The sequence below is a fragment of the Tursiops truncatus genome, chromosome 3 (genome assembly GCF_011762595.2).
Source record: "Tursiops truncatus isolate mTurTru1 chromosome 3, mTurTru1.mat.Y, whole genome shotgun sequence".
NCBI lineage: Eukaryota > Metazoa > Chordata > Mammalia > Artiodactyla > Delphinidae > Tursiops > Tursiops truncatus.
The window spans coordinates 132,749,720-132,776,135 of NC_047036.1; the positions used below are offsets into that span (position 1 = coordinate 132,749,720).

The following is a 26,416-nucleotide window of genomic DNA, read 5'->3' on the forward strand; positions in this document are numbered from 1 at the left end:
TGTGACAGAAAACACAAAATTATAGTGGATTAAACTAGTTAAAAGTTTACTTTTCTCTCATATAAAAGCTTCTAGTCTGTACGAGTGCTCACTCTGAAATCTCATCATTGAAATTTACTAGGACAAATTACTGAAACTGCAAACCTAACACTTTCATATGATTAATTATGGCACATCTGCCTGAAGCCATATTATGCAAACATGAAAAGTCATCACTTAGGGGCTTCCCTGCTGGTGCAGTGGTTGAGAGTCTGCCTGCCGATGCCGATGCAGGGGACATGGGTTCGTGCCCCGGTCCGGGAAGATCCCACATGCCGCAGAGCGGCTGGGCCTGTGAGCCATGGCCACTGAGCCTGCACGTCCAGAGCCTGTGCTCTGCAACGGGAGAGGCCACAACAGTGAGAGGCCCACGCACCGAAAAAAAAAAAAAAGAAAAGTCATCACTTAGGAAGCTACAGAGTATGAAAAACAGCTCGTGATAAAATATTGAGGAAATGCCAATTTGTGTATATGCAAAATTGTGTATGTGTTGTGATTACAACCGTGTGAAAAATGTGTGTATATGGGCAAATATAGAAAGACCATCATAAAATAAAAACAATTATTGGATGGATTACAGGTTTTTTCTTCTCTGAAGATTCCCTTTAGTACAGTTATATTGTTTTCATAACAAAAATTTAAATGTCTTGCAAACTTTACATGGTGTCAAAGGTAGGAGTGCTTAAGAATCACCTGAGGAGCTTATTAAAAATGCATATTCCCAGGCTCTAGCCAGAGAGATTCTAATTCTATAGATCTAGGGAATGGCTGCATTTTTAATAAGCATCCCAGGTCATTTTGTTGGAAGCAGTGCACTGACCACATCTGAAAAACACCACCATATCTAGTGTCTCAGAGACACTTAAAAGTGTATAGAGTTGGAATATTATGTGTGCCAAGACAGCCCAGCTTTGCATTGTCCTAAGGACTCTGGCCAATATTCCACTATCATTGTTGGGGAAACAGTAAGAAAGTTTAAAACAAAGACTCCATATTCACAAAAATGTTTTCTCTCCCTGGTTTATATAGTGAAATATCACTAAAAGGTACAGCTTTGATCATTTTTCTTTTGTCTTTAAGCAAACTTGAAGCTACCTAATAAAAGCAACCCAGGCACTAACAGTTATGTATCTCCAGTTCTCTTACAGTCCCCATGTATCCTGTAACTTACTCCATGCCTTTCTAATAGGCCCAACACAAGTTCAGCTATAATCTGCCATCGTGAGTGAAGCTCAGTCATTTCAAATTCGACATCTGCATTGCACAATGTGCACAAGCATAGATCTGCATAGATCCAGTTGATTCTGTACTCACTGTATTCACTAGAATGATCAGTTTATCTTAGTTTGCCCAGGAATTTTCTGGTTTTATCACTGGTCCTAGGTCCCATGACCTCCACCCCTGCAACCCCTCAGTACTGGGCAAACCAGGACGGTTGGTCACCCCCATACCTTTCCATTGCCTGTGACCCATGTAATTACGCACAGCTTAAAAGACCCTTTCCAGGAGGGGTCATCAGCCTCCACAGACAGTGTCCCAGGGAATACAGGCACGAACATCGCTTTTGGAAGATCTTCCTCTGAAAAAGAATACATATAAAATGCTGTTCATTATTTGTTAGAAATAAAACATTTCCCTGAAGTGGTTTCAGAGGAGCCAGGGATTTAAGGTGCAGCAAATGGTCCTCCTCCTACATCTCCATCTCCCCCTTTTTCCTGCAAGCATTCATCATTTAATGAAAAGTTTACTAAGATTTGTGTGTGTTACCCATCAGAAAAGAGACATGTAGGGTTCGGTCAGGCAGTTAGAATGAGGAAAGCAGAGATAAAGGGTAAATCTGTCTAGAGGATGTGGAATTTTTCATCAAGTAGAATTAGAAAGTAACTCCTTCCACACTTGTTTTCAGAAAAGTAGTTTTATTGTGAAACTCTTGGAATTTCTCTAAAATCCTAAAAAGTTAAGATGATTCAGAAAGCTGGAACAGGATGTTCCTCAGCAGACTCTGTTCTAACATGTAGGACAGATTTTTCAGAATTACGCTGTTCACATCAAAATTATACTACTTTAAAATAGTGCAAGTAATGCATAGAATCCCCAGAATTTCATTTTGAAATCATTTCCAAAATGGAACTTTCAAAAGTAGCTTGTATTTTTGGCTCAGGAATAATCCTTCTGACAGCTGGTTTTCACTGTGAAAAATACACTTATATGGGAATTTAGCACATTTGCCCACTCAAATTCTTGGGTGCAATATCAACTTTCATTAAAAAGTCAGTTTAGTGGACAATCAAAATTTATAACAATTCTAGGTTTCAGTTCTTCTGTCTTTTAAGACCATCAGATACTTAATGCAGAATACAGGTTAATTAGTCACCACCTTCTTTCAGTAAATGATTTAAGGATTTTTTCCGATCAATGCAGAAAACCATATGTGAAGCCAACGACTGAAAACCGAAGCAACAGCCATAAGCAGCATTTTCCAGAGTGAATTCTGTTAGTAGACATTATGTTAAAAGAAAAAAGAATACTCACGCTCAAGTAGGGGAGCACTGAGATAAACAGAGCTCAACATGTCATGTCAAGATTTTTGAGAAGCTTTGTAAAGACAATAGGCATTGGCACTCTCCAAGGTGGGAACACAGCATATATTTCCCAAAATTATTTGACCAAATATTGCCAGAATATCTAAAAGGCTCGGGTTCCAACTAACACCCTTAGAAAAAGACTGCTGTTGACTTTGTAAATTTGATGATTCAACTACTTGAAGTTGGGACTAAATCTATTTTCAGTCTATTTGCAGTGAAAAGAATTTTTATTTGCAAATAAGAAGGGCAGATTTGTCCAAAGCACAGAACAGTCTGAGTGACATTCAACACACTTTGAAAGGAAGTTATTCTTATCACAAATATGGTTACCTCCAATTTACAATAAGAACAAATAAGGCCTTGAAACCTATTAGAAAGTGCTTGTGGTTTCAAGCTTAGAGAATTTCACTTTGATGACTTGGAGAGGCAAATGAATTCATTCCAATAGGGCAGGGTTTTGTTTAGTCTATAGGTCTCTACTCAGAGCTAACAGTGGTTTGAAGAGCTATAAATGAGCAGATATGGGCATTTGCAGCTAGGCATGCTTAACTGCTATTGGATATTGTTTCACCTAAGAGAGACCCATATTTCCCAGCCCAAATTATATTGTGGATCTGTAAACAATCTAAACTGACTTCTGATCCCAGCATTAAGGGAGAGAAGGAAGAAGATTAAAAGAGTAGCCCTGACTCAACAGCCATTAAAATGAAGATTGGGGAAGGACTAGCCTGAAGACAGTTAGTTAGGACACACTGAACTATCCTCTATATTATTCCACTGCCTTACAAAGGGATTGCCCCAGTGAATTTGTCTATAAGAACAAGGTCCGTTGGAGATATTGCCTCACACTCTCAGAATGGCTATAACCAAAAAGTCTACAAATAACAAATGTTGGCACAGACGTGGAGAAAAGGGAACCCTAGTACACTGTTTTTAGAAATGTAAACTGGTGAAGCCACTACGGAAAACAGCATGAAGGTTCCTCAAAAAACTAAAAGTAGAGCCATCATATGATCCAGCAATTCCACTCCTGGGTATATATCCAAAGAAAAGGAAAACATTAATTCGAAAAGATATACACACCCCAATGTTCACAGCAGCATTATTCTTTTCACTGCAAATAGACTGAAAATAGATTTAGTCCCAACTTTCAAGTAGCTGAATTATCAAATTTAGAAAGTCAAGAGCAGTCTTTCTCTAAAGGTGTTAGTTGGAACCCAAGCCTTTTAGATATTCTGACAATATTCGGTCAAATAATTTTGGGAAATACAAGATGTGGAAGCAAACTAAGTGTCCATCAATAGATGAATGGACAAAGACACACACACACACACACACACACACACACACACACAATGGAATATTACTCAGCCATAAAAAGAATGAAATTTTGCCATTTGCAACAACATGGATGGAGCTGGAGGGTATTATGCCTTTTTTTTTTGGCCACATCACACAGCATCACACAGCACAGGATCTTAGTTCCCCGACCATGAGGGACCCATGTCCCCTGCAGTGGAAGCACAGAGTCCTAACCACTGAACCGCCAGGAAATTCCCTATTATGCTTAATGAAATAAGTCAGACAGAGAAAGACAAATACTGTATGTTTTCACTTATATGAGGAATCTAAAAAATAAAACAAACAACTATAGCAAAACAGAAACAGACTCACAGGATAAAGAACAAACTAGTGATTACCAGTGAGTAGAGGGAATGGGAGAGGGGCAAGATAGGGATAGGGGATTAAGAGGTACAAACTACTATGTATAAAACAAGCTACGAGGATATAGTGTACAGCACAGGGAATATAGCCAGTATTTCATAATAACTTTAAATGGAGTATAATCTATAAAAACATTGAATCACTGTTTACACCTGAAACTAATATAAATTGTAAATGAGCTATAATTCAGTAAAAAAAAAATAAGGTCTGTGATCAAAACCCAGTTCAGTCACTAAGGTGCGATTAAAATGAAATGGGATAAAATGGCTCAAACTGTCACATACAACGGTGTAGACATCTGTCATGGTGTAGACATCAAATGTGCTGTAGCTCCAATGTGAAGTTACATGTTTATTCTCTACCAAGAAATTCAAGTTTTGGTCTTTAACCACATGCAGATGATATTGCACAGAGTAATAATAAATATAAAATGTGAAAATAAAAATTTTATTGGGAAGAGGAAATGTTACATACAATTAAGTATATGGTTGATGAAATGTATCATACAGTAACAGCCTTTGCTTAAGGAACAGGTTTAGTAAAGGAAGAAGTTGGAAGCTTAGTATAGGTTTCCATACATAATTTCCAAGCAGTTTTAAGTAAAAGATCTCAATTTGCATAAATTATACAGATCATTGAGAGAAAAGTGTATTGGTTTGTGGTGATTTCTGATCATCAATTCACTTTGTGTCTTGTAGATCTCTTTTACCCTGATCCCAATTCTGGTGGTTCTGATCCTGTTCTAATATGGTTCTCTCCATCCATAAGTGGGCATTTACCCAGAGGCCACATCGCAAATAGGATTTTTTTGCTCATTATGAATTAAACAAATTCCATGTGCTCTTAAATGAACTCCATGGTTTTAAAGACAGCTGCTTGAACCAAATATGGAAGAGTTCTTCCATTTAGGGAGTGTTTAAGTCATAGGTACACATCTGTAAAGAGTTTGGAAATGGCATCATAATATGTGTACACCATCTTTGTTGATACAGTTTCAAGTAAGCTAATAGGATCTGTACAATTCTAGAGACTATTAAGTTAAAATGAATATCGCATGTGGTATGGAACCCATTCTCATTTGAGCAATACTCATTTTGCTTATTTCTGTCTCCCAAACAGAAAACATCCAACAAGAACAATTTTCTCTATGTTTATTTAATTATAAAAAAAGTAGAACAATGCATACCAAATGTAAAAAGATATCCAAAAAAGATGATGAAAATGTTTAGGAACAGAAATGACTAATTTAACTGAAGGAATTACTCAGGTTCCATTAAAACATACTTGCAACTTATAATTGGTTATTAGTGTAAATTAAATTTAGTAACTGAGCCCCAATTTACTACTAAAAGTTATCAAAATATTTTCAAAATGTTACATAAAAAGTGAAACATCCATAAGTATTACATAAACACCAAACAAAACATCATATAAAGAAAAATAAATGTATCCTGAGATAAAATACAAATCACACTTGTCATGCCAGATTATACACCCCCTTTCCCCTCACATATAATTGTGAGGATTCAGTGTTTTGCACGTTCCAAGATAAAGTAATGATAATATACGCTGATGCAAATTTCAGCCATAAAAATAAACTACTTCATATCTTAAATATTCCTACGATGAAACATCAGGATTCCAGTTTCACTAATCAAAAGTTTATGAAGGCATAAATTGCATTTGGTTTTGACTCCTCAGATCACAGTTGAAAACTCTCAGCAAAGTATTCTAGGCTCTTTTTTTCACATCAAGTGACCCAGAATATATTTTAAGAAATATTTATTTTCTGGACATATTTGTTTTATAATTATAAATTCTTGAGCACTTTTTCTTCTTCCTCATCATCACTGTCAGTGACATTGACTTGCTGGATGTTAGAGGGAGTTGATGTCGGGGCTGTGAAGACACTTTCCAAGGCTCCAGTGTCCAGCTGAGGCACGAGATTTAAGTATTCTTCCCCACTGTGGCTATGACTGTTACAGTAAGAGGTCCCATCCATGCTCTCACAACTCCAAAAATCTTCGCTGTGAGCACGTTCATCTGGGTAGTCTCCATAAGGATAGTCTCTATTTAAAGCTGAAAACATAGCCTCATGGTTCTGGCATCTGTCTTCATAATAACCAAGGCATTCTGGCACTGCACTTGGAAAATTTCCATAGCCAAAAGGAGGCCGACTATAAGGGCACGTGCTGTATCAGAAAGACAAAAAAGGAATTCGATCATAACTTATCCACATGTTGCCTTGTATACAGACTAACTGAGCAAGTTTAACTGGGGCCTAGAGAGCTCCTAAGATAACTTTCTGCAACTACTTCATGTACTCATCCACATGTTGCCTAGTCCCAACATAAAACAAAGTAAACAACATAAAGCAAAGTAAGCTTATAACTATTACCTATTATCAGCCTCAGGTTTCTTACCTTTGGCAGCCTTAATAAAGAAAAATTACTTATCTGGGCCTTTCTCTCATGATGCCTCATGCCATGTAAGGTTTTAGAAATGCAGACACCTGCTGTGCTGTGCTAAATATTGACACTTAGTAAGCAGTGTAACAATTGTTCTTACTAGTATTTGAAGCAAAATTTACAGGAGGTTGGGGGAAATGTGTAACTGGGTTGAAATCAAGAGCTCTTGGGGATGGGGGAGGGCACTCGAACAGAGGATAACAACTTAATTTTTAAACTCACTTTCAATAATTAATTATATTAAAACACTCGATACCAGAAAGATTTAGAACTGATATTAAACTGTGGTTTTTAGAGATCTTTTCCAAAAAAAAATTTGGAGTGTGGGAATGTGAAGAATTGAAAAGATCACTTTGCTGTTTTATAAACTAATGGTTTTTCTCGTAAGGCAAATCTAAAAATTCTGCCATTCAAACCCATTTGTCAATTTTTTTAAAAAAGTATTACTCCACTTTTCAAAGGCACAGAACAGGAATCATTGGAAGAGTTATGTAGAAAAGTCCAACCAAAAGTTGCCTGGACTCATGGACTCCATCTAGTGACAGATAATATAAGCATAATAACCATGCTCATTAGCAAAACCCAAGACAAGTTGGGTGTTTCATTTCATGCTCCCACATTTTTTTTAAAAGGTCAACTTTGTTTCCTTCCCTTTAAAAATATAAGTATGATTGACATAATAGACTATCATCTCAAATTCTTTGTAAATATAGGGTTTCTTCAGTGGTTGGTGTCCTACCCCCAAATCTCCAAGTGCTAGGGACCTTGCCCGTGTTCAATATCACAAATATGAGACCTAGTTTCTGAAACGTTTCAGGTTTCCACTCCTACTGCCACATCCTTATTCAGGCATTTTTACTTTAATACATACATCCTGAATGCACTGTACTTGCAGCTACTATGACTTTGCTTGGTAGCTCTTCCACCTTTAGATCTCTTCATCCATTGGATTCCACAAATACTTCAAGGGTGTGCTCAAATCTACTTCCTTCACAAAGCCTTCTTCTCTTCAGCTAGGAACAATTCACCTACTAACTGTTCTTTTAGGACTCAATATAGGCAAGATATTACACAAGGTTTGGAGGAGAATTTAATTTTAAAAAAATCTAAAATCCAGGTAGTATATACTTGATATGTGCTAAAGTGTGCTATAATGCAAACATCACACGGCTATATTGGTGTGGTAAAAACAAGTTAGTGTTATATCTGGAGAACAAAAAGATCAGTAAAGATAAGAGTAATCCTGGACTTCCCGGGTGGCATAGTGGTTAAGAATCCGCCTGCCAATACAGAAGACATAGGTTCAAGCCCTGGTCTGGGAAGATCTCACATGCCGTGGAGCAAATAAGCCCGTGTGCCACAACTACTGAACCTCCACAACTACTGACCCGGCATGCCACAACTACTGAAGCCCATGTGCCTAGAGCCAGTGCTCCACAACAAGAGAAGTCACCCATATGAGAAGCCCGCGCACCACATCGAAGAGTAGCCCCTGCTTGCCACAACTAGAGAAAGCCCGCATGTAGCAACAAAGACCCAACACAGCCAAAAATAAATAAATAAATTTATTGGAAAAAAAAAAAAAGAGTAATCCTAAAAGGTTACATGGATGAAAATGAATACCTACAGAAGCATCGTGGTGTAGTGGGAAAAGCAATCCTGATGGGTGTGTAGTGATGTTGCAATGTTGTTTAAAGTTGCAATTCCCTAATGATATATGATATGGAGAATCTTTTCATATGCTTAATTGTCATCTGTATATGTTCTCTGGTGAGGTATCTGATCAGGTCTTTTGTCCATTTTTAACCGGGTTGTTCATTTTCTTATTACTGAATTTTCAGAGTTCTTTGTATATTTGGGTAACAGTCCTTTATCAGATACATCTTTTAAAAATATTTTCTCCTAGTCTGTGGCTTGTCTCCTCTTTCTCTTGATACCATGTTTTTTGATACAAAGTAGCTTTGTAGTAAGTTTGAGGTCACGAATTGTGAGTGCTCCAACTTTGTTTACCTTTTTCAAAATTGTTTTAACTATTCCAGGTCACTTAAAATTCTATGTAAATTTTAGGATCAGCTTTTCCATTTCTGCAAAAAAGCTGCTGGGATTTTGAAAAGGATTATATTGATTTTGTAAATCCCTTTGGGAAGTATTGCCATCTTAATAATAAGTCTGCCAATGCATATACACGAATACCTTTCCATTTATTTCAGTCTTCTTTAATTTATTTCAGCAATGTTTTATAGTTTTCAGTTTACAAGTTTTGCATCTCCTTGGTTAGATTTATTCCTAAGTATTTTACTCTTTTTGATGCTATTGTAAAAAGAATTGTATTCTCAATTTCCTTTTTTGAGTGCTTATTGCTTGTGTACAGAAATACAAGTGAATTTTGTATATTGATCTTATACCCTTCAACTTTGCTGCATTCATTCATTCACTCTAATAAATTTTTGTGGATTCTTTAGGATTTTCTATATATAGGATTTTCCATATATAGTATCATGTGTGAAAAGAGGTAATTCTACTTCTTTTCCATTTTAGATGTCTTTTTTTCTTGCCTAATTGCTCTGGCTGGAACTTCTAGTACAATGTTGAACAGCAGTGGTGAAAGCAGACATCCTTGTCTTGTTCCCAGTCTTAGGGGGAAAGCTTTTGGTCCTTTGCCATTGAGTATGATGTTAACTGTCGGTTTTTGATAAATGCCTTTTATCATGTAGAAGAAGTTCCCTTCTACTCCTAGTTTGCTAAGTTTTGAAATCAGGAATTGATTTTTATCATGAAAAGGTGTTGGATTTTATCAAATGCTTTTTCGGCATCAATTGAAATGATCACGTGGTTTTGTTCCTTCATTCTTTTAATGAAATGTATTACCCTGATTGATTTCCTGATGTTGAACCACACTTACAATTCCTGGGGAAAATCCCACTTGGTCTTGGTGTATAATCCTTTTAATATGCTGCTCGATTCAGTTTGCTAGTATTTTGTTGATTCTGTAATTTTCTTTCTTGTGATATCTTTTTCTAGCTTTGGTAACAGAGTAATGCTGGCTTTAGAATCGTTCCCTCTTATATATTTTGGAAGACTGTGAGAAGGATTAGTGTTAATTCTTCTTTAAAAGTTTGGTAGAATTCACCAGTGAAGCTATCTAGTCCAGGGCTTTACTTTGTTGGGAGGTTTTTAATTACTGATTCAATCTCTTGATATATACTTATTCAGATTTCCTATTTCTTCTTGAGGCAGTATTGGTAATTCAAGTATTTGTGCATTTCATCTAGGTTATCTAACTTGTTGGTGTACAATTATTTATTATTATCCTATAATCATTTTTCTATGAGGTCAGAGTAATGTACCCAGTTTCATATCTGATTTTAGTAATTTATGTCTTCTCTCTTTTTTTTCTTAGCTTAGCTATAAAAGTTTGTCAATTTTGTTGATCTTTTCAAAAACCCAACTTTTGTTGACCTTTTTTTCTCTATTTCATTAAACTCTCTATTGTTTTTCTATTCTTTATTTCATTTATCTCTATTCTAATCTTTATTATTTCCTTCCTTATGCTAGCTTTGGGTTTTATTTGCTCTTCTTTTTCTAGTTCCTTAAGGTATAAAGTTAGGTTGTAATTTGACATCTTTCTTTTTAAATGTAGGCTAGGGCAGCTATGAATTCCTCCATCAGCACTGCTTTCGCTATAGAATTCCTTAAGTTTGGGTATGTTGTGTTTTCACTTTCATTCATCTCCAAGTATTTTCTAGTTTTCCTTGTGATGTATTATTTGACCCATTGGTTAAGAGTGTGTTGTTTAATTTCCAATATGTGTGAACTTTCCAGTTTTTCTTTCTGTTATTGATGACTAGTTTCATTCCATCATGGTTAGAGAAGAAACTTTGTATGGTTCCAATCTTTTCAAAATTTCTGAGACTCATTTTGTGATCTAACATATGGTCTATCCTACAGAATATACATTTTCACTTGAGAAGAATCTATATCCTGTTGTTGGGTGGAGATCATGTATTTCTGTTAGATCTAGTTGGTTTAAAGTATCATACAGTCTTCTATTTCATTTTTGATCTTCATCATTTTTGGATGGATGGTCTTCCATTCATTATTTAAAGTATCCACAGCTAATATCATACTCAATGGTAAAAAGTTTAAAGGTTTTCCTCTAAGATAAAGAACGGAACAAGGATGCCCACTCTTGCCACTTATTCAACATAGTACTGGGAGCCCTAGCCACAGCAATTAGGCAAGTAAAAGAAATACAAGGCATCCAAATTGGAAAGAAAGAAGTAAAACGGTCTCTATTTGCAAATGACATAATAATATATCTAGGAAAACCTAAATACTCAACCAAAAAAACTGTTAGAATTAGTCAGTGAACTCAGTAAAGTTGCAGGATACAAATTCAATATGCAAAAATCAGTTGCATTTCTATACACTAACAGCAAACTGTCAGAAAAAGAAATTAAGAAAAACAATTCTATTTACAATTGCACCAAAAAGAATAAAATACCTAGTTATAAATTTAACCAAGGATGTGAAAGACCTGTACACTGGAAACTATAAGACACTGATGAAAAAAATTGAAGAAAACACAAATAAATGGAAAGATATTCTGTGCTCATGGATTGGAAGAAATAATATTGTTAAGATATCCGTACTACCCAAAGCTATCTACAGATTCAGTGAAATACCTATCAAAATCCAATGGCATTTTTCACAGAAATAGAACAAACAATCCCAAATGCTTTCCGGAAATATGAAAGACAGTGAATAGTCATAGCAATCTTGAGAAAGAAGAACAAAGCTGGAGGCATTTTACTCTCTGATTTCAAACTATATTACAAAACTATAGTAACCAAAACAGTATGGTATTGGCATAAAAACAGACACATAGATCAATGGAACAGAAAACAGAGCTATAAAAAAGCCCATGCATATGTGGCTAATTAATTCATGGCTATTAATTAACAAAAATAGACAATTGGGAGAAGATAGTAGCTTCAATAAATGGTGTTGGAAAAACTGGACAGCCACATGCAAAAGAATGAAACTGGACCCCATCTTACATCATATACAAAAATCAAGTCAAAATGGATTAAAGACTTAAACATAAGACCCAGAGCTTTAAAACTCCTAGAAGAAAACATAGGCAATAAGCTCCTTGACAACTGAATTGGCAAGTTCTTTTTCTTGTTTTTTTTTTTTTTATTTGACACCAAAAGCAAAGGCAACAAAAGCAAAAATAAACAAGTGGGACTACATCAAACTGAAAAGCTTCTGTACTGTAAAGGAAACCATCAACAAAATGAAAAGGCAACCTACCGAATGGGAGAAAATATTTGCAAATCATACATCTGATAAACAATTAATATACAAAATACATAAAGAATTCATATAACTCAATAGCAAAAAAAAAAAATCTGATTTAAAAATGGGCAGAGGAGCTAAACAGACATTTTCTTCCCAAAGACGACATACAGATGGCCAACAGGTACATGAAAAGGTGCTCAAGAACTTCCCTGGTGGTACAGTGATTAAGAATTCACCTACCAATGTAGGGGACATGGGTTCAACCCCTGGCCTGGGAAGATCACACATGCCGTGGAGCAACTAAGCCTGTGTACCACTCACCACTACTGAGCCTGCGGTCTAGACCCCGCGAGCCACAACTACTGAGCCTGCGCACTACGACTACTGAAGCCCACGCACCCTAGAGCCCATGTGCCACAACAACTGAGCCTGCGTGCTTCAACTACTGAAGCCTGTGTACCTAGAACCTGTGCTCCACAACAAGAGAAGCCACCACAATGAGAAGCCCACACACCTCAATGAAGAGTAGCACCTGCTCGTCACAACTAGAGAAAGGCCATGTGCAGCAATGAAGACCCAATGCAGCCAAAAAAAAAAGGTGCTCACAATTATCAGGGAAATACACATTAAAACCACAATGATATCATTGCTACCATTTGCAACAACATGGATGGACCTTGAGGACATTATGCTAAGTGAAATAAGTCAGAGAAAGACAAATACCATATGGGTTCACTTACATGAGGAGTCTAAAAACAAACAAACAAAAAACAAAGAAAACCAAATCATAGATACAGAGAACAGTTTGTGGTTGCCAGAGATTGGGAGTGAGAGGTGAGAAAAATGGATAAAAGTGGTCAAAATATACAAACTTCTTATTTATAAAATAAGTAAGTCCTCAGGATGTAATGTACAGCATAGTGACTATAGTTAATAATACTGTATTGTTTTTTTGAAAGTTTCTAAGAGATTAAATCTTAAAAGTTCTCATCACAAGAAAAGAATTATGTTGTATACTGAGACTAATATAATGTTATATGTCAATTATATCTAAATAAAAAATAAATAAAATTAAGTAGTGAAGTCTTCAACAATTATTGCATAACTGAGTATTTCTCCTTTCAATTCTGTCAATTTTTGCTTCATATATTTTGGGGTACTGTTGTTATAGATGTATGTGATTATAATTGCTATACCTTCTTAACATTTTATTATTATTTTTGGCTGCGTCAGGTCCTCGTTGCTGCGCGCAAGCTTTCTCTAGTTGCAGCAAGTGGGGGCTACTCTTCATTGTGGTGCGCGGGCTTCTCGTTGTGGTGGCTTCCCTTACTGCAGAGCATGGGCTCTAGGCACGCGGGCTTCAGTAGTTGCAGGATGTGGGCTCAGTAGTTGCGGCACATGGGCTCTAGGTGCACAGGTTTCAGTAGTTGCAGCATGCAGGCTCAGTAGTTGTGGCACATGGGCCCTAGAGCACATGGGCTTCAGTAGTTGCAGCGCCTGGGCTCAGTAGTTGTGGCGCACAGGCTTAGCTGCTCCATGGCATGTGGGATCTTCCCAGACCAGGGATCAAACCCATCCCCTGCATTGGCAAGCGAATTCTTAACCACTGTGCCACCAGGGAAGTCCCTTCTTAACGTTTTAAAATAGATATGTGGGAGTTCCCTGGTGGCCTAGTGATTAGGATTCCAGGCTTTCACTGCTGTGGCCCGGGTTCAATCCCTGGCCAGGGAACTGAGATCCTACATGTTACGTAGCGTGGCCAATAAATAAATAAAATATGTAATGTCTTTGTCTCTTGTAACAATTGTGACATAAAACCTATTTTGTTAAATACTATTATAGCCACCTCAGCTCTCTTTTGGTTACTACTTGTAAGGAATATCTGTTTTTATTTTTTCACTTCAGCCTATTTGTGTCATTGGATCTAAAGTGAGTCTCTTGTGGGAATTCCCTGGTGGTCCAGTGGTTAGGGCTCTGCACTCCCATTGCAGGGGGCACAGGCTTGATCCCTGGTCAGGTAACTAAGATGTCCACAAGCCACATGGTGCAGCCAAAAAAAAAAAAAATCTGCTCAGTGAATATCATGTTTATTTTTTAAAATAAATAAAGTGAGTCTCTTAGAGACAAGATTTAGTGTGATTATTTTTTAAATTCATTCTGCCAATCTACCTTTTAATTTAATCCATTTAAGGGGATTACTGATAAGGAAATACTTACTCTGCCTTTTTTCTATTTTTTGGCTGTACCACGTGGCATGTGGGATCTTAGTTCCTGAGCTGGGGTGCAGGGGTGCAGTGGAAGCATGGAGTCCTATCCACCACCGCCAGGGAATTTCCTCAAATATTTTTAAGTTATTTTCTTAAGTGGTTACCATGGGGATTATAATTAACATCTTAAATTTATACCAATCTCGTTTGAATTGATACTAAGTTACCTTCATTAGCATATCAAAATTCTGCTTGTATACAGTGCCTTCCTTCCTTCGTATTGCTACTGTCATACATTTTATATCTATTAACAGATTTTATAATAGATGTTTTATGCATTTGCTTTTTAAATCACACAGAAAAAAGTTGTTAACCAAAAATACAATATACTTGGCTTTTAAAAACAAAAGAAGGACTTCCCTGGTGGTCTAGTGGTGAAGACTCTGTGCTTCCACTATAGGGGGCATGGCTTTGATCCCTGGTCGGGGGAACTAAGATCCTGCATGTTTCTGGCGAGGCCAAAAAAACAAAAGAAAAAAGATACTTGGCTTTTCTATCTGTTATTTTAGTAACTTTTACCAGTGTTCTTTATTTCTTTGTCTGGCTTTGAGTTACTGTCTACTGCCTTTTCATTTTATTCTGAAATACTTCCTTTAGCATTCCTTTAGCATTCCTTGTAGGGTAGGTTTACTGGTGATGAACTTCCTCTACTTTTTTTTTTTTGGCCACACTGTGTGGCTTGTGGGATCTTAGTTTCCCAACCAGATATCATATCTGGAGCCCTGGCAGTGAAAGTGCCGAGTCCTAACCACTGGACTGCCAGGGAATTCCCTCTCCTTCATTTCTTTTCTTTCTTTCTTTCTTTTTTTTTTTAATTTTTGGCTGTGTTGGGTCTTTGTTGCTGGACACAGGCTTTCTCTAGTTGTAGTGAGCGGGGGCTACTCTTCCTTGTGGTGCGTGGGCTTCTCACTGCAGTGGTTTCTCTTATTGCAGAGCACAGGCTCTAGGCACACAGGCTTCAGTAGTTGTGGTGCATGGGCTTAGTTGCTCCGCAGCATGTGGGACCTTCCCAGACCAGGGATCGAACCCGTGTCCCCTGCATTGGCAGGCAGATTCTTATCCACTGCACCACCAGGGAAGCCCTCCTTCATTTCTGAAGGGTAATTTTGTTGGTTATAGAATTCTTGGTTGATGGTTTCTTTTCTTTCAGCACTATGCTATGCCACTGTCTTTTGACTTCCCTGGTTTCTGATGAGAAACTAGCTGTTGACCTTATTGAGAATCTCCTGTACAAGATTAGTCACTTCCCTCTTGCTGTTTTCAAGATTCTCTCCTTCTTTGGCTTTGACAGCTTGATTATAATGTATCTCTTTGAATTTATCCTACTTAGTGTTCATTGAGCGTCTTGGATTCCTATCTTTCTTTAAATTTTGGAAGTTTTGGGTCAAGCTATTTACAAGTCTTCTTCAGCCTTGATTTCCTATTTACATAGAGCCTAAAAAGCAGTCAGAGGTGAAAGCTTAGGGTCTTCTCCAGTGTTTGCTGAACATGTGTTTAGCTCTGGATATGCTAGCTCTGGATATGTTTGTGCCCTTGTGTACTGATTCCTCAGTATACATGGGAGATTTTCAAAGACTCTATTCCCCATATATCTCCTTTCCCAGTCTCTTCTAGGCTTTTCAGTCTGTCTGCTGCTTGTCCTGTCTGTTGTCCCTTAACCCAGGCAGCTGTGGACAGTACATACCTTTAAATATTTTCCACAAACACTAGCTGTGAGGCCACTCCAGCTCTACGGGAATGCTTGGGAGAGTCAAACTAAGGTAAGCCCCTGAGCCAATTCCTCAGGAAGTCACCAGACAGGTCAAAAATGCACAACCATAATGCTTTAAGAACAAGGTCTGTACTGCCTCCTCTAATAGCAACAAGTCACACCAGGAACATGGGTCACCATCCCCTTGGCCATCACTGAAGTAGAAAATGTGAGATGGCTGTGGCAAAAATACCACAGTGCTCTCTTATCAGAATTTAGCAGCTTCTTTCTTCATTAAACACCCCTCCAGCTGATTCTGACAGGTTTTGCCAGCTTACTTATTGCTTCAGTGGTGAGAGAGATTCTTGGGGCTCCCTATTCTGTAAGTCTCAGTGACATTCTACCTCAGTGGTGTTTTGTACTTTTCAGAATATAAGTTTTGCACTTATTTTGTTAAACTGATTCCTAAGGTTTTAAATTCTATTTTATTGTAGATGGAATTGTTTTCTCAATTTCATTTTCTATTTATTCACTGCTACTGTACAGAAATGCAACTGTTTTATATATATTAGTCTTATATCCTGAAAACTTGCTGAATTCATTTGTTACTTATAATAGCTTTTTTTGTGGATTCCTCAGGATTTTCTATATATAAGACTGTGCAATATATAAATATAGTTTTATTTCTTCCTTTACAATCTAGATACCTTTTATTTACTTTTCATGTCTAATTGTCCTGGATTAAACCTCCAATAAAACGTTGAATAGAAGTGGTAAAAATGTACATCCGTGTCTTATTGTTGATCTTAAGTGGGTCTTGCTGATCTCCAGTCTTTGCCATTAAGTGTAATGTTAGTTAGGGTTTTTTTTGTTAGATGCCCTTTAACTAGTTGAGGAAGTTTCTTTGTATTCCTAGTTTGCTGGAATACTTCATGTTCAACATGAAGAAGTGCTCAGTTTTGTCAAATGCTTTTTTTCTGGGTTTATTGAGATGATTGTGTGGTTTTTGTCCCTTATCCTATACTACATTAATCGATTTTCAAATGTTAAACAACTCACATTCCTGGAATAAATCCAAGTTGGTTACAGTGTATAATCCTTTTGTTATGCTGCTGAATTCAGTTTGCTAGTATTTTGTTGAGGATTTTTGTCTCTGTATTCATTAGAGATATTGACCTGCAGTTTTTCCTTCTTACGTTGTCTTTCTCTGGTTTTGGTAGCAGAGCAATACTGGCCTCATGGAATGAGGCCCTCCCATTTTTCAGAACAGTCTGACTATGAAGTGTGTCTACTGTAGACAACATATAGTTAAGATCTTGATTTTTATCCAGTTATACAATATCTGCCTTTTGATTGTTTAATCATTAACAGTTAATGTGATTATTGAAACAGCTGGATTCATGTCTGCCATTTTATTTTTTGTTTTCTATGTGTCTTGTATTTTCCTTGTGGCCTTCTATTCCTTCTTTACTGCTTTATTTTGCATGAAGTAAATATTTTCTAAATAACTTTTTAGTTCCTTTAACAACTTTTCCACTATTTTTTCGTTATTTTCTTAGTGGTTGCTCTAGGGCTAATCATATAATCTTACCTTACCTGAATCAACTTCAGATTTTTACTAACTTAATTCCAGTAAAATATAGAAATTTTTTAAAAATATGTATTTATTTTGGCTGCACTGGGTCTTAGTTGCAGCATACAGGATCTTCATTGCAGCATGCAAGATCTTTAGTTGCGGCATGCATGCGGGATCTAGTTCCCTGACCAGGGATTGAACCCAGGCCCCCTGCGTTGGGAGCGTGGAGTCTTACCCACTGGACCACCAGGGAAGTCCCAAAATATAGAAATGTTGCTTGTATATAGCTCTACTCCTTCTTCCCCCTTTTTGTACTACTATTGTTATATAAATTATAGCTATATGTTATCAAACCAGCAATCTATTGGTATGATTATTAATTTATATAATTTTATGCCTATTAAATAAGCTGAGAAGAGAAAGGAGAGCAAGTATATACTTTGAAGTTTGTTATATTAACCTTTTTATTCACTACTGCTGGTTCTCTTCATTTGTTCCTGTGGATTCAAGTTACCATCTGCCATCATTTCCTTACTCTAAAACAACTTTGCCTCCACCTACTTCCTTATGCTTTTATTATCAAATATATTACATTTCTATATGTTATAGGTCCCCCCAAACAATTATTTGCATATTGTTTTATACAACTGCTTTTAAAACCAGTCAAAAGAAGATTTATACTGTCTTTTTTATACTATCTTTTATTTATTTTTTTATTTTTATTGGAGTATAGTTGCTTTACAATGTTGTATTAGTTTCTGCTGTACAGTAAAGTGAATTGGTTATACGTATACATTACATATATCCACTCTTTTTTAGATTTCCTATACTATCTTTTATAATTGCATTTTTACCTTTACTGGGCTCTTTGGCATTTTGTTTGTTTGTATTCCAACTACCATTAGTGATCACTTACTTTCAGCCTGAAGAACTCCCTTTAGTATTTCTCAAAATGCAAGTGTGCTAGCAATCTCAGTTTTGGATTATCTGAGAATCTCTTTACTTTGGCTTCATTTTTGAAACATGGCTTCACTAAATGTGAGTTGACAGGTTTTTTTCAGTACTTTAAATATGTATTCTGGCCTCCATTGTTTCTCATGGGATGTCAGGTGTTCATTTTACTGGGGTTTCCTTGTACATGATGAGTGTCTGTCTGTCTGTCTGTCTCTCTCACTTTGATTTTCTCTTTGGCTTTGGATTTCAGTATTTTACTATGATGTGTCTCGCTGTGGATCTCTTGGCTTTTACACTACTCATAATTCATTAAATTTCTTAAATGTGTAATATTTTTCATCATATCTGGGAAGTTTTCAGCTATTAGGTCTTCAAGTACTTTTTTCTGCTTCTTTCTCTCTCCTCTCTCCTTCTGATACTCCTTTTATAGATACACTGGTACACTTAATGATTACTGTGTTCTGAGGCTCTGTTCATTTTTCTTCATTCTTTTTCCGCTCTATTCTTCAGATTGTATAATCACTACCAGTCTATTTTCAAGTTTTCTGATTCATTCTTGTGTTCGTTCAATTTTACTGTTGAGCCCCTCTAGTGAATTTTTCATTTTGGTTATTGTACTTTTCAACTCCAGAATTTCCATTTGGCTATTTTTATAATTTCTATGTCTTTATTGATAGTATCTCTATGAAGAGACATCATCATCATAACTTCCTTTACTTCTTTAAGAATGGTTTCCTTTAATTGTTTGAATATATTTATAATGGCTTGGAAGCCTTTGTCAAATTTGAAATCTGGGCCCTACCACAGGTAGTTTCTTTTGCCTGTTTTTCTCCCCCATGTACAAATCGTGCTTTCCTGTTTCTGTGCATGTCATAATTTTTGGTTGAAGTCTGGACGTTTTAGGTAATATACTGTAGGAACTCTGGACAATGACTCTTTCGCTTCTCCAGGGCTACTTTTTTTGGGTTTTTTGGCTTGTTTTTTATTTACTGACTTGACTAAACTATTTTATTTTTTATTTTTAAAAATATTTATTTATTTATTTATTTATTTATTTTGGCTATACCGGGTCTTGGTTGAGTCATGCAGACTTCTTAGTTGCAGCATGCAGACTCTTAGTTGTGGCATGCAAGCGGGATCTTGTTCCCAGACCAGGGGTCAAACCCAGGCCCCCTGCATTGGGAGCACAGGGTCTTACCCAATGGACCACCAGGGACAGACTATTTTAGTGAAGTCTATTTCCTCTGCAGTGTGAACCTTGAGTGTCACTCCTCAGAGGGCACAGACTTGGACATGAATACAGTCACCCTAGGATGATATTGGTTTTAGCAGGACTCTCTTTGACTATCTCTTTCCCTGATTTTTGTGTTAAGCTCTCTGACTCATTTGTTATCACATACAGCTGTTAAGATTCCACTAATTGCTGGTTGATTGCTCTGTTTTCGAAATGCCTTGGGGCAGAGATTGTTCCACAGTCTGATCCAATTAAATTCAGAAGGGGTAAATTTTGAGGAGTCTTTGAGGTTTGTTCTGACTGCAGGAGGGCTCTTCTTAGCTGTTTCTTTCCCTAGTTCTCTTTGGTGTACTAGCTGGCATACAGTAGCTGCTTGGTCTCAATTAAGAGGAGTCTCTTTTTATTTGCTTATCACCAAAATCTCATTGTTTTCAAGAGTGTCCTTAGGGTTGAACTTCCCCACACTGTTTCAGATAAAGTCAAATTCCTTTGGGGGAAAGCTTCTGAGCTCTCTGTTCTTATGGCAAAATCTCTGGTCTTCTTGGCTTGCCTCTGCCAGCATAGAACATCTCTTCTACAAGTGACCTGGGTCAAGCGTGTTCAGGGTTGCAGTATTCTCTGCCTGTCATCCTTAGAGTTGAGTGGCTATCCTGTTAAGTAGGGGCTGAGCGAAGAAAAGGAACCCCCAACCTCTTGGTCACACTCACCATCAACTTAGTTTCTTTAACTCAAGAGCTGGAGAGGATGAGAAATGCTACCATTCTCTGTAAGATATTGTATCCCTTGATTAGGAGCTGAGGGGAGTGAGAGCTACCTTCTTGGCCATACCCACCCAGAGTTGGCATTCCATCCAGATGAACTGAGGGTGGGAGTGAGGGATGGTATTTGTCATGGCTCAAGGGTCATAGACTCTTGCTGTTCTCACCAAGTTTTAGGATGTTTTCTTGAATAAATGTTTCTTCATCTGCTGTATGCCCTTAGGACACTGCCCAGAGAATTTAAGCGGTTAGTTTTTTAAAATAGTTTTCACGAGTCATGCTTGTTTGCTTGGGAGCAGCTTCACAGAGCTCCTCATGCTGCCACCTCAGAAATGAAACTCCCTCTCACTTATCTTTTTAATCATACTATTTCTATTAATATCCTTGAGCTTTGTTTTGGATGCAGTTAATTACTTGAAAACAGTTTGATCATTTCAGATCTTACGAATTTTTAGATAAAATTTTTTAGATAAAAATTGATTAGAAATTTTTAGTCTAGGCCTAGCTGAAACAAGACTCTCTAAGTATTTAATACCCCATCAAGGTTTTCCAATCTGTTTGGTGAGAACAGGAACTATTTCCAGCCTGGTGTGATTGCTGGGAACTGTTGTTTCTGATTTTTCAGGTAGTTTTTCCATTAGCCTTGGGTAATTTTCCTCACAGGCATACACTGATCAGTATTCAGCTGAATACTCAAGATGGAACCTATGCAGAGATCCAGAGTTCTTGCACTGTGCAGCTTTCTTCTCTCCACTACTCTATCCTGAGAATTCTAACTGACTTGGTTTCACTGGTCTCTCAGCTCCATCTCCTCAACTCAGGGTGTCTGCAAGGATCTGCTTGTGCCACGGTTTCCAGGTCAGTAAGCTGGTTAGATTGCAAGGCTTACCTCATTTATTTTCTGTCTCTCAGGGATCTTCATATTCATTGCCTGGTAAATAGTGTCTTGAAAACCATATCTTCATATATTTTGTCTGTTTTTTATCATTTCAGATGAGGGTAGATACAGTTCCTTATATTGCATCTTGGCTGGTACAGAAGTCCTCTTTAAACATTTGAAATATTGATTTTTAGTCTCTCCCTGATTTTCAGTTATTTCAAATTCTTGGGGCGTTAATTCTCCTATTTGTACCATCTACTGACTCTTGTTCTTAATGAATACTTTCCTCGTGTTCCATAATTTTCTAAAGTTCACCTTTAATAACAATTTCCTCCCTTTGGAAATTCCAAGTGGCTTGAATGGTGGAAATGTTCCTCTAGAATAGTTGTCCCAGGTAAGTCATCCAAGAACTAATTTCTATGTTCATTTCTCAGTTTATTTTTTTTATTATTTTTTAATATTTATTTTATGGGGGGGGGCTGCATCGGGTCTTAGTTGTGGCACGTGGGATCTTTGTTGAGGCATGAGGGTTCTTTCGTTGTGGTGCCCAGGCGTCTCTCTAGTTGTGGCATGTGGGTTTTTTCTCTTTTCTAGTTGTAGTGCACAGGCTCCAGGGCACGTGGGCTCTGTAGCTGTGGCACGCAGGTTTCAGAGCATGTGGGCTCTGTACTTTGTGGCACATGGGCTCTCTAGTTGAGGCATGTGAGCTCAGTAGTTGTGGCACGTGGGCTTAGTTGCCCCACAGCATGTGGGATCTTAGTTCCCTGACCAGGGATTGAACCCATGTCCCCTGCATTGTAAGGTGGATTCTTTACCACTGGACCTCCAGGGAAATCCCTAACTTCTCAGTTTATCAAGTGGATAGGTTGATTTCAGATTCTCAACCAGTGTGCAGTATAATCTAGGGTTTTGATTTCTAACAGAAGACTTTTTTCCATATATAGCCCTGAATAAAAACAAGTTTCCTTTGTGCTTTCTCTGGGTCAATGATAAAAATCTTCTATTACTTTATCAAGGTTGAGAGGCCTTTCTAGGGTCTTAGCTTTTTTTAAAAGTTATTTATTTATTTATTTAGGCTGCACTGGGTCTTCATTGCTGTGTGTGGGCTTTCTCTAGCTGCAGCAAGTGGGGGCTACTCTTCATTGCAGTGCATGGGCTTCTCATTGTGGTGGCTTCTCTTGTTATGGAGCACGGGCTCTAGGCACACAGGCTTCAGTAGATTTGGTGTGTGGGCTCAGTAGTTGTGGCTTGTGGGCTCTAGAACGCAGGCTCAGTAGTTATGGTGCACGGGCTTAGTTGCTCTGCAGCATGTGGGTTCTTCCTGGACCAGGGGTCAAACCCATGTCCCCTGCATTGCCAGGCGGATTCTTAACCACTGGGCCACCAGGGAAGTCCTCTAGGGTCTTAGCTTTATGAAGAGGTTTTAGTTTCAGCTCCTCACCTTGAGCAGAGTCATGACCTCATATCCTCTCCTTATGTAGGCATTAAAACCCAAGTTTATAAATGCTGAGACTATATGAACCTGCAAACTACCCCCAAGACCACTGTACTAGTTTTCAGCTCGTTTGTCATTTTGACGAAGGGGGATTTATTTTCCTTTCTTGTGATTTCAGCTAGGTATTAAATTGTTCATATATAAATTCAACAGTTATAGATAGTTACAGCAGAAGGTATTCCATATTAGCTAAATCTATCATGTTTTGGGACTATAAATTCTATCCTCCAATAAGGATTAGGCAAAATATTGTATATGTATGTAGATGTGCATTATTACAGAAAATAGGTCCAAAACTTCAATTAAATTCTTAAATAGGTCTACAAACCAAACAAGGGTTAAGGATAATTGCTTTTAACTTTAGATCTGTTTGTCTAAAATTTTACAGTTAAGATGCTATATAATCCCACAAATTTAGAATTCTTTGGACTTACCTTCCCTAATAGATACATAGATATAGCTATGTCTGATTATATTTTTTTATACATTTCAAGCTAATAAATTCCCATTTATCATTCGTATCTTTTCTATATCCCTAACTGCAATACACTTTTTTAAAATTAATTAATTAATTTGTTTATATTTTTGGCTGCATTGGGTCTTTGTTGCTGCGCGTGGGCTTTCTCTAGTTGCGGCGAGCGGGGGCTACTCTTCATTGCAGTGTGCGGGCTTCTCATTGCAGTGGCTCCTCTTGTTGCGGAGCACAGGCTCTAGGGGCACAGGCTCCAGTAGTTGTGGCACGTGGGCTCAGTAGTTGTGGCTCGCGGGCTAAGAGCGCAGGCTCAGTAGTTGTGGCGCACTGGCTTAGTTGCTCCATGGCATGTGGGATTTTCCTGGACCTGGCCTCAAACCCGTGTCCCCTGCCTTAGCAGGCAGATTCTTAACCACTGTGCCACCAGGGAAGTCCCTGCAATACACTTTTTGAACACATTTATTTACTCAATGGCCAAGAGAATGAAGATCCTAGATATCTCTTGTGCATATGAAAGTATAAATACTACAAGAAGGCGGAGGTATAGAAGAAAAGGTGGGGCTTCCCTGGTGGTGCAGTAGCTGAGTGTGCCTGCCAATGCAGGGGACACAGGTTCGAGCCCTGGTCAGGGAAGATCCCACATGCAACTAGCAACTAGGCCCATGAGCCACAACTACTGAGCCTGCACGTCTGGAGCTTGTGCTCCGCAACAGGAGAGGCTGTGACAGTGAGAGGCCCGCGCACTGCGATGAAGAGTGGCCCCTGCTCGCTGCAACTAGAGAAAGCCCTTGCACGGAAACGAAGACCCAACACAGCCAAAAATAAATAAATAAATAAATAAAAAGAAGAAAAGGTGGGGAGTGAAAAGAATAACTAAGAAATTAATATAGTACAGAAAGAGAGTGTCTCAATAAGCACAGTATGAAGATGGTTAATATTTGAAGGTAGGAGGATATTAGCCCTCACAGCTAGGGATCAGCATTTCTAAGTGTCCATCTGTTTCATAAAGTGACTCCTTGATTAAACTGCCTAACCTCCTTGATTTTTACTCTAGATACACAGGGCAAAATATCAAATATGTATATTTGGTATATATTTAATATATATATCAAAAGTCATTACAATTATGGTATTGAAATGGTTGAATAATTCACACGTAAATGGAATAGATTAGGGAGGAAATATTCTTTATAGAAGACTATTATTAGTTGGGAGAAGAGACAATAGAAAAATTGAGAGGAAATCAATTAATTTTGTTATTTAGCCAGGCTGGATTTTACTGAAATATACTATCTAAATAAGCATAAATAAGATCATCCATATCCTTGGAAAAATTATCATCACACACATACAGGTAGAAGTTAGGAGCAACTTAATGTTTAAAGCTGACATACTTGTTTGAAATTCTTACATGAAATAAAATTCAGTATAAAACTACCAACTCACTTCATTTGGTTCCTTTAATAGCATTGTTTTTTTTTTTGGTTTTTTTTTTTGTTTTTTTGCGGTACGCAGGCCTCTCACTGTTGTGGCCTCTCCCGTTGCGGAGCACAGGCTCCAGACACGCAGGCTCAGCGGCCATGGCTCATGGGCCCAGCCGCTCCGCGGCATGTGGGATCCTCCCGGACCGGGGCACGAACCCGTGTCTCCTGCATCGGCAGGTGGACTCTCAACCACTGCGCCACCAGGGAAGCCCAATAGCATTATTATTAATTAGCAATAATGGTAGTAAAGATAAAGGTATAGTTTCTGTCTTCTAAGGACATACTTTTCAGAGTTGCTTTTCAAAATGTTCTTTAAACTATCAGATGATTTGTACATTAACAGCTAAATCCCATAAGTCTTGTCATGAGTAAGGAAGAGAAATTTCTTATGATTTTATCTATTTATTATATAAGGAAACATTTCCTGCCCAAAAGTCTACTTGACTACATGATTTTTCCATTCAAAAATACAGTATGTATTTTCCATGTGATTCTCTGCTAGCAACTAACAGCTACCAATCAAGAGAAGCCATTATATTGAGAAGCCTTTACTGATACAGTGAAAAAAACAAACATGGAATTCAAAATCGGACAGCAAATCTAAGTTTGACTACTGGCTCTGCCATTTACTAGTTGTGTGACCTTAACAAAGCTATTTAACAGCTGATCAGTTTCTTTATCTGAAAAAGTAAAGGGATTACTATGCCTAAAACAAAGGATTGTTGTGAGAATTATAGATAAAAATGCCAAGTTCTCAAAATGCTAAAAAGAAAAAAACAATAACAACTAGAGTGAGATTGTGGTACACAACCTGTTCTAGATGCCTCTTTTTCTCCTTTAATGTGAGTAAATACTGTCTAAGTCTTTCCTTTATTACAAAATGAATTATGTAACAAAGATAAAATTTCCGCAGTTTTAGTTTGTGGACCTCGAGGTTCTAACTAAGGCTGATCTTCTCAAACCTACTCACTTATTAAATTCCAGCTATGTCCTAGCACTCTTCTTATAACTAAAAAAAAACACTGTAAAATTCTCTAAAATTCCTGCAACATCTCAGATCCTAGGAAATAGCAATGAGAAGAGATTATCAACCCCTGTCCTTAGGAGTCTCTTGAAGTTTGATTTCTTGAACTAAAAGACTTCTGAAAGCTATTAAAGAAGAGCCTATTGCGAAAAACAAAACAACAAATAGCAAAATCTCCCTTTCTCCTGATCTGATCCCCTAGTTCCACTTTCTTCCAGTTCTGGGCTAAGGACTTGAAAGCAAGCAATCCCATTATGAATTGAAGCAACATAATATATACCTCAAAAGTTCTTTGAGGCCTTGGTACCCAAGTGGGGAGTAGTTTTACTTTCTAAGTAAGTAACCATAAAAGATTGTGTTAAACACGTAACACTCCATTCTCAACAGAAACCATCTCTGTCTACACACTTAACAGCAACTGAAAAGTAGAGGTTAATGCCACTTTATTAGAATGCTTGCAA

At 37.5% G+C, this 26,416-nt stretch overlaps 1 protein-coding gene across 4 annotated transcripts in view; it reads right to left on the reverse strand.

The window, feature by feature from the left end:
• Nucleotides 1-1,375: 1,375 nt before the first annotated feature.
• SOX30 (SRY-box transcription factor 30) overlaps nt 1,376-26,416 on the reverse strand; it is a 37,250-nt gene continuing 12,209 nt past the window's right edge. For 2 of the 4 annotated variants that reach the window (XM_073802755.1, XM_019924828.3), the window contains one exon: nt 4,783-6,541. In XM_073802755.1, the coding sequence (XP_073658856.1) occupies nt 6,160-6,541 (382 nt within the window). In that variant the 3' untranslated portion in view covers nt 4,783-6,159. Of the gene's footprint in view, nt 1,619-4,782; nt 6,542-26,416 lie in introns of those variants that run through there. The other 2 variants (XM_073802756.1, XM_019924829.2) reach the window with 2 other exon arrangements.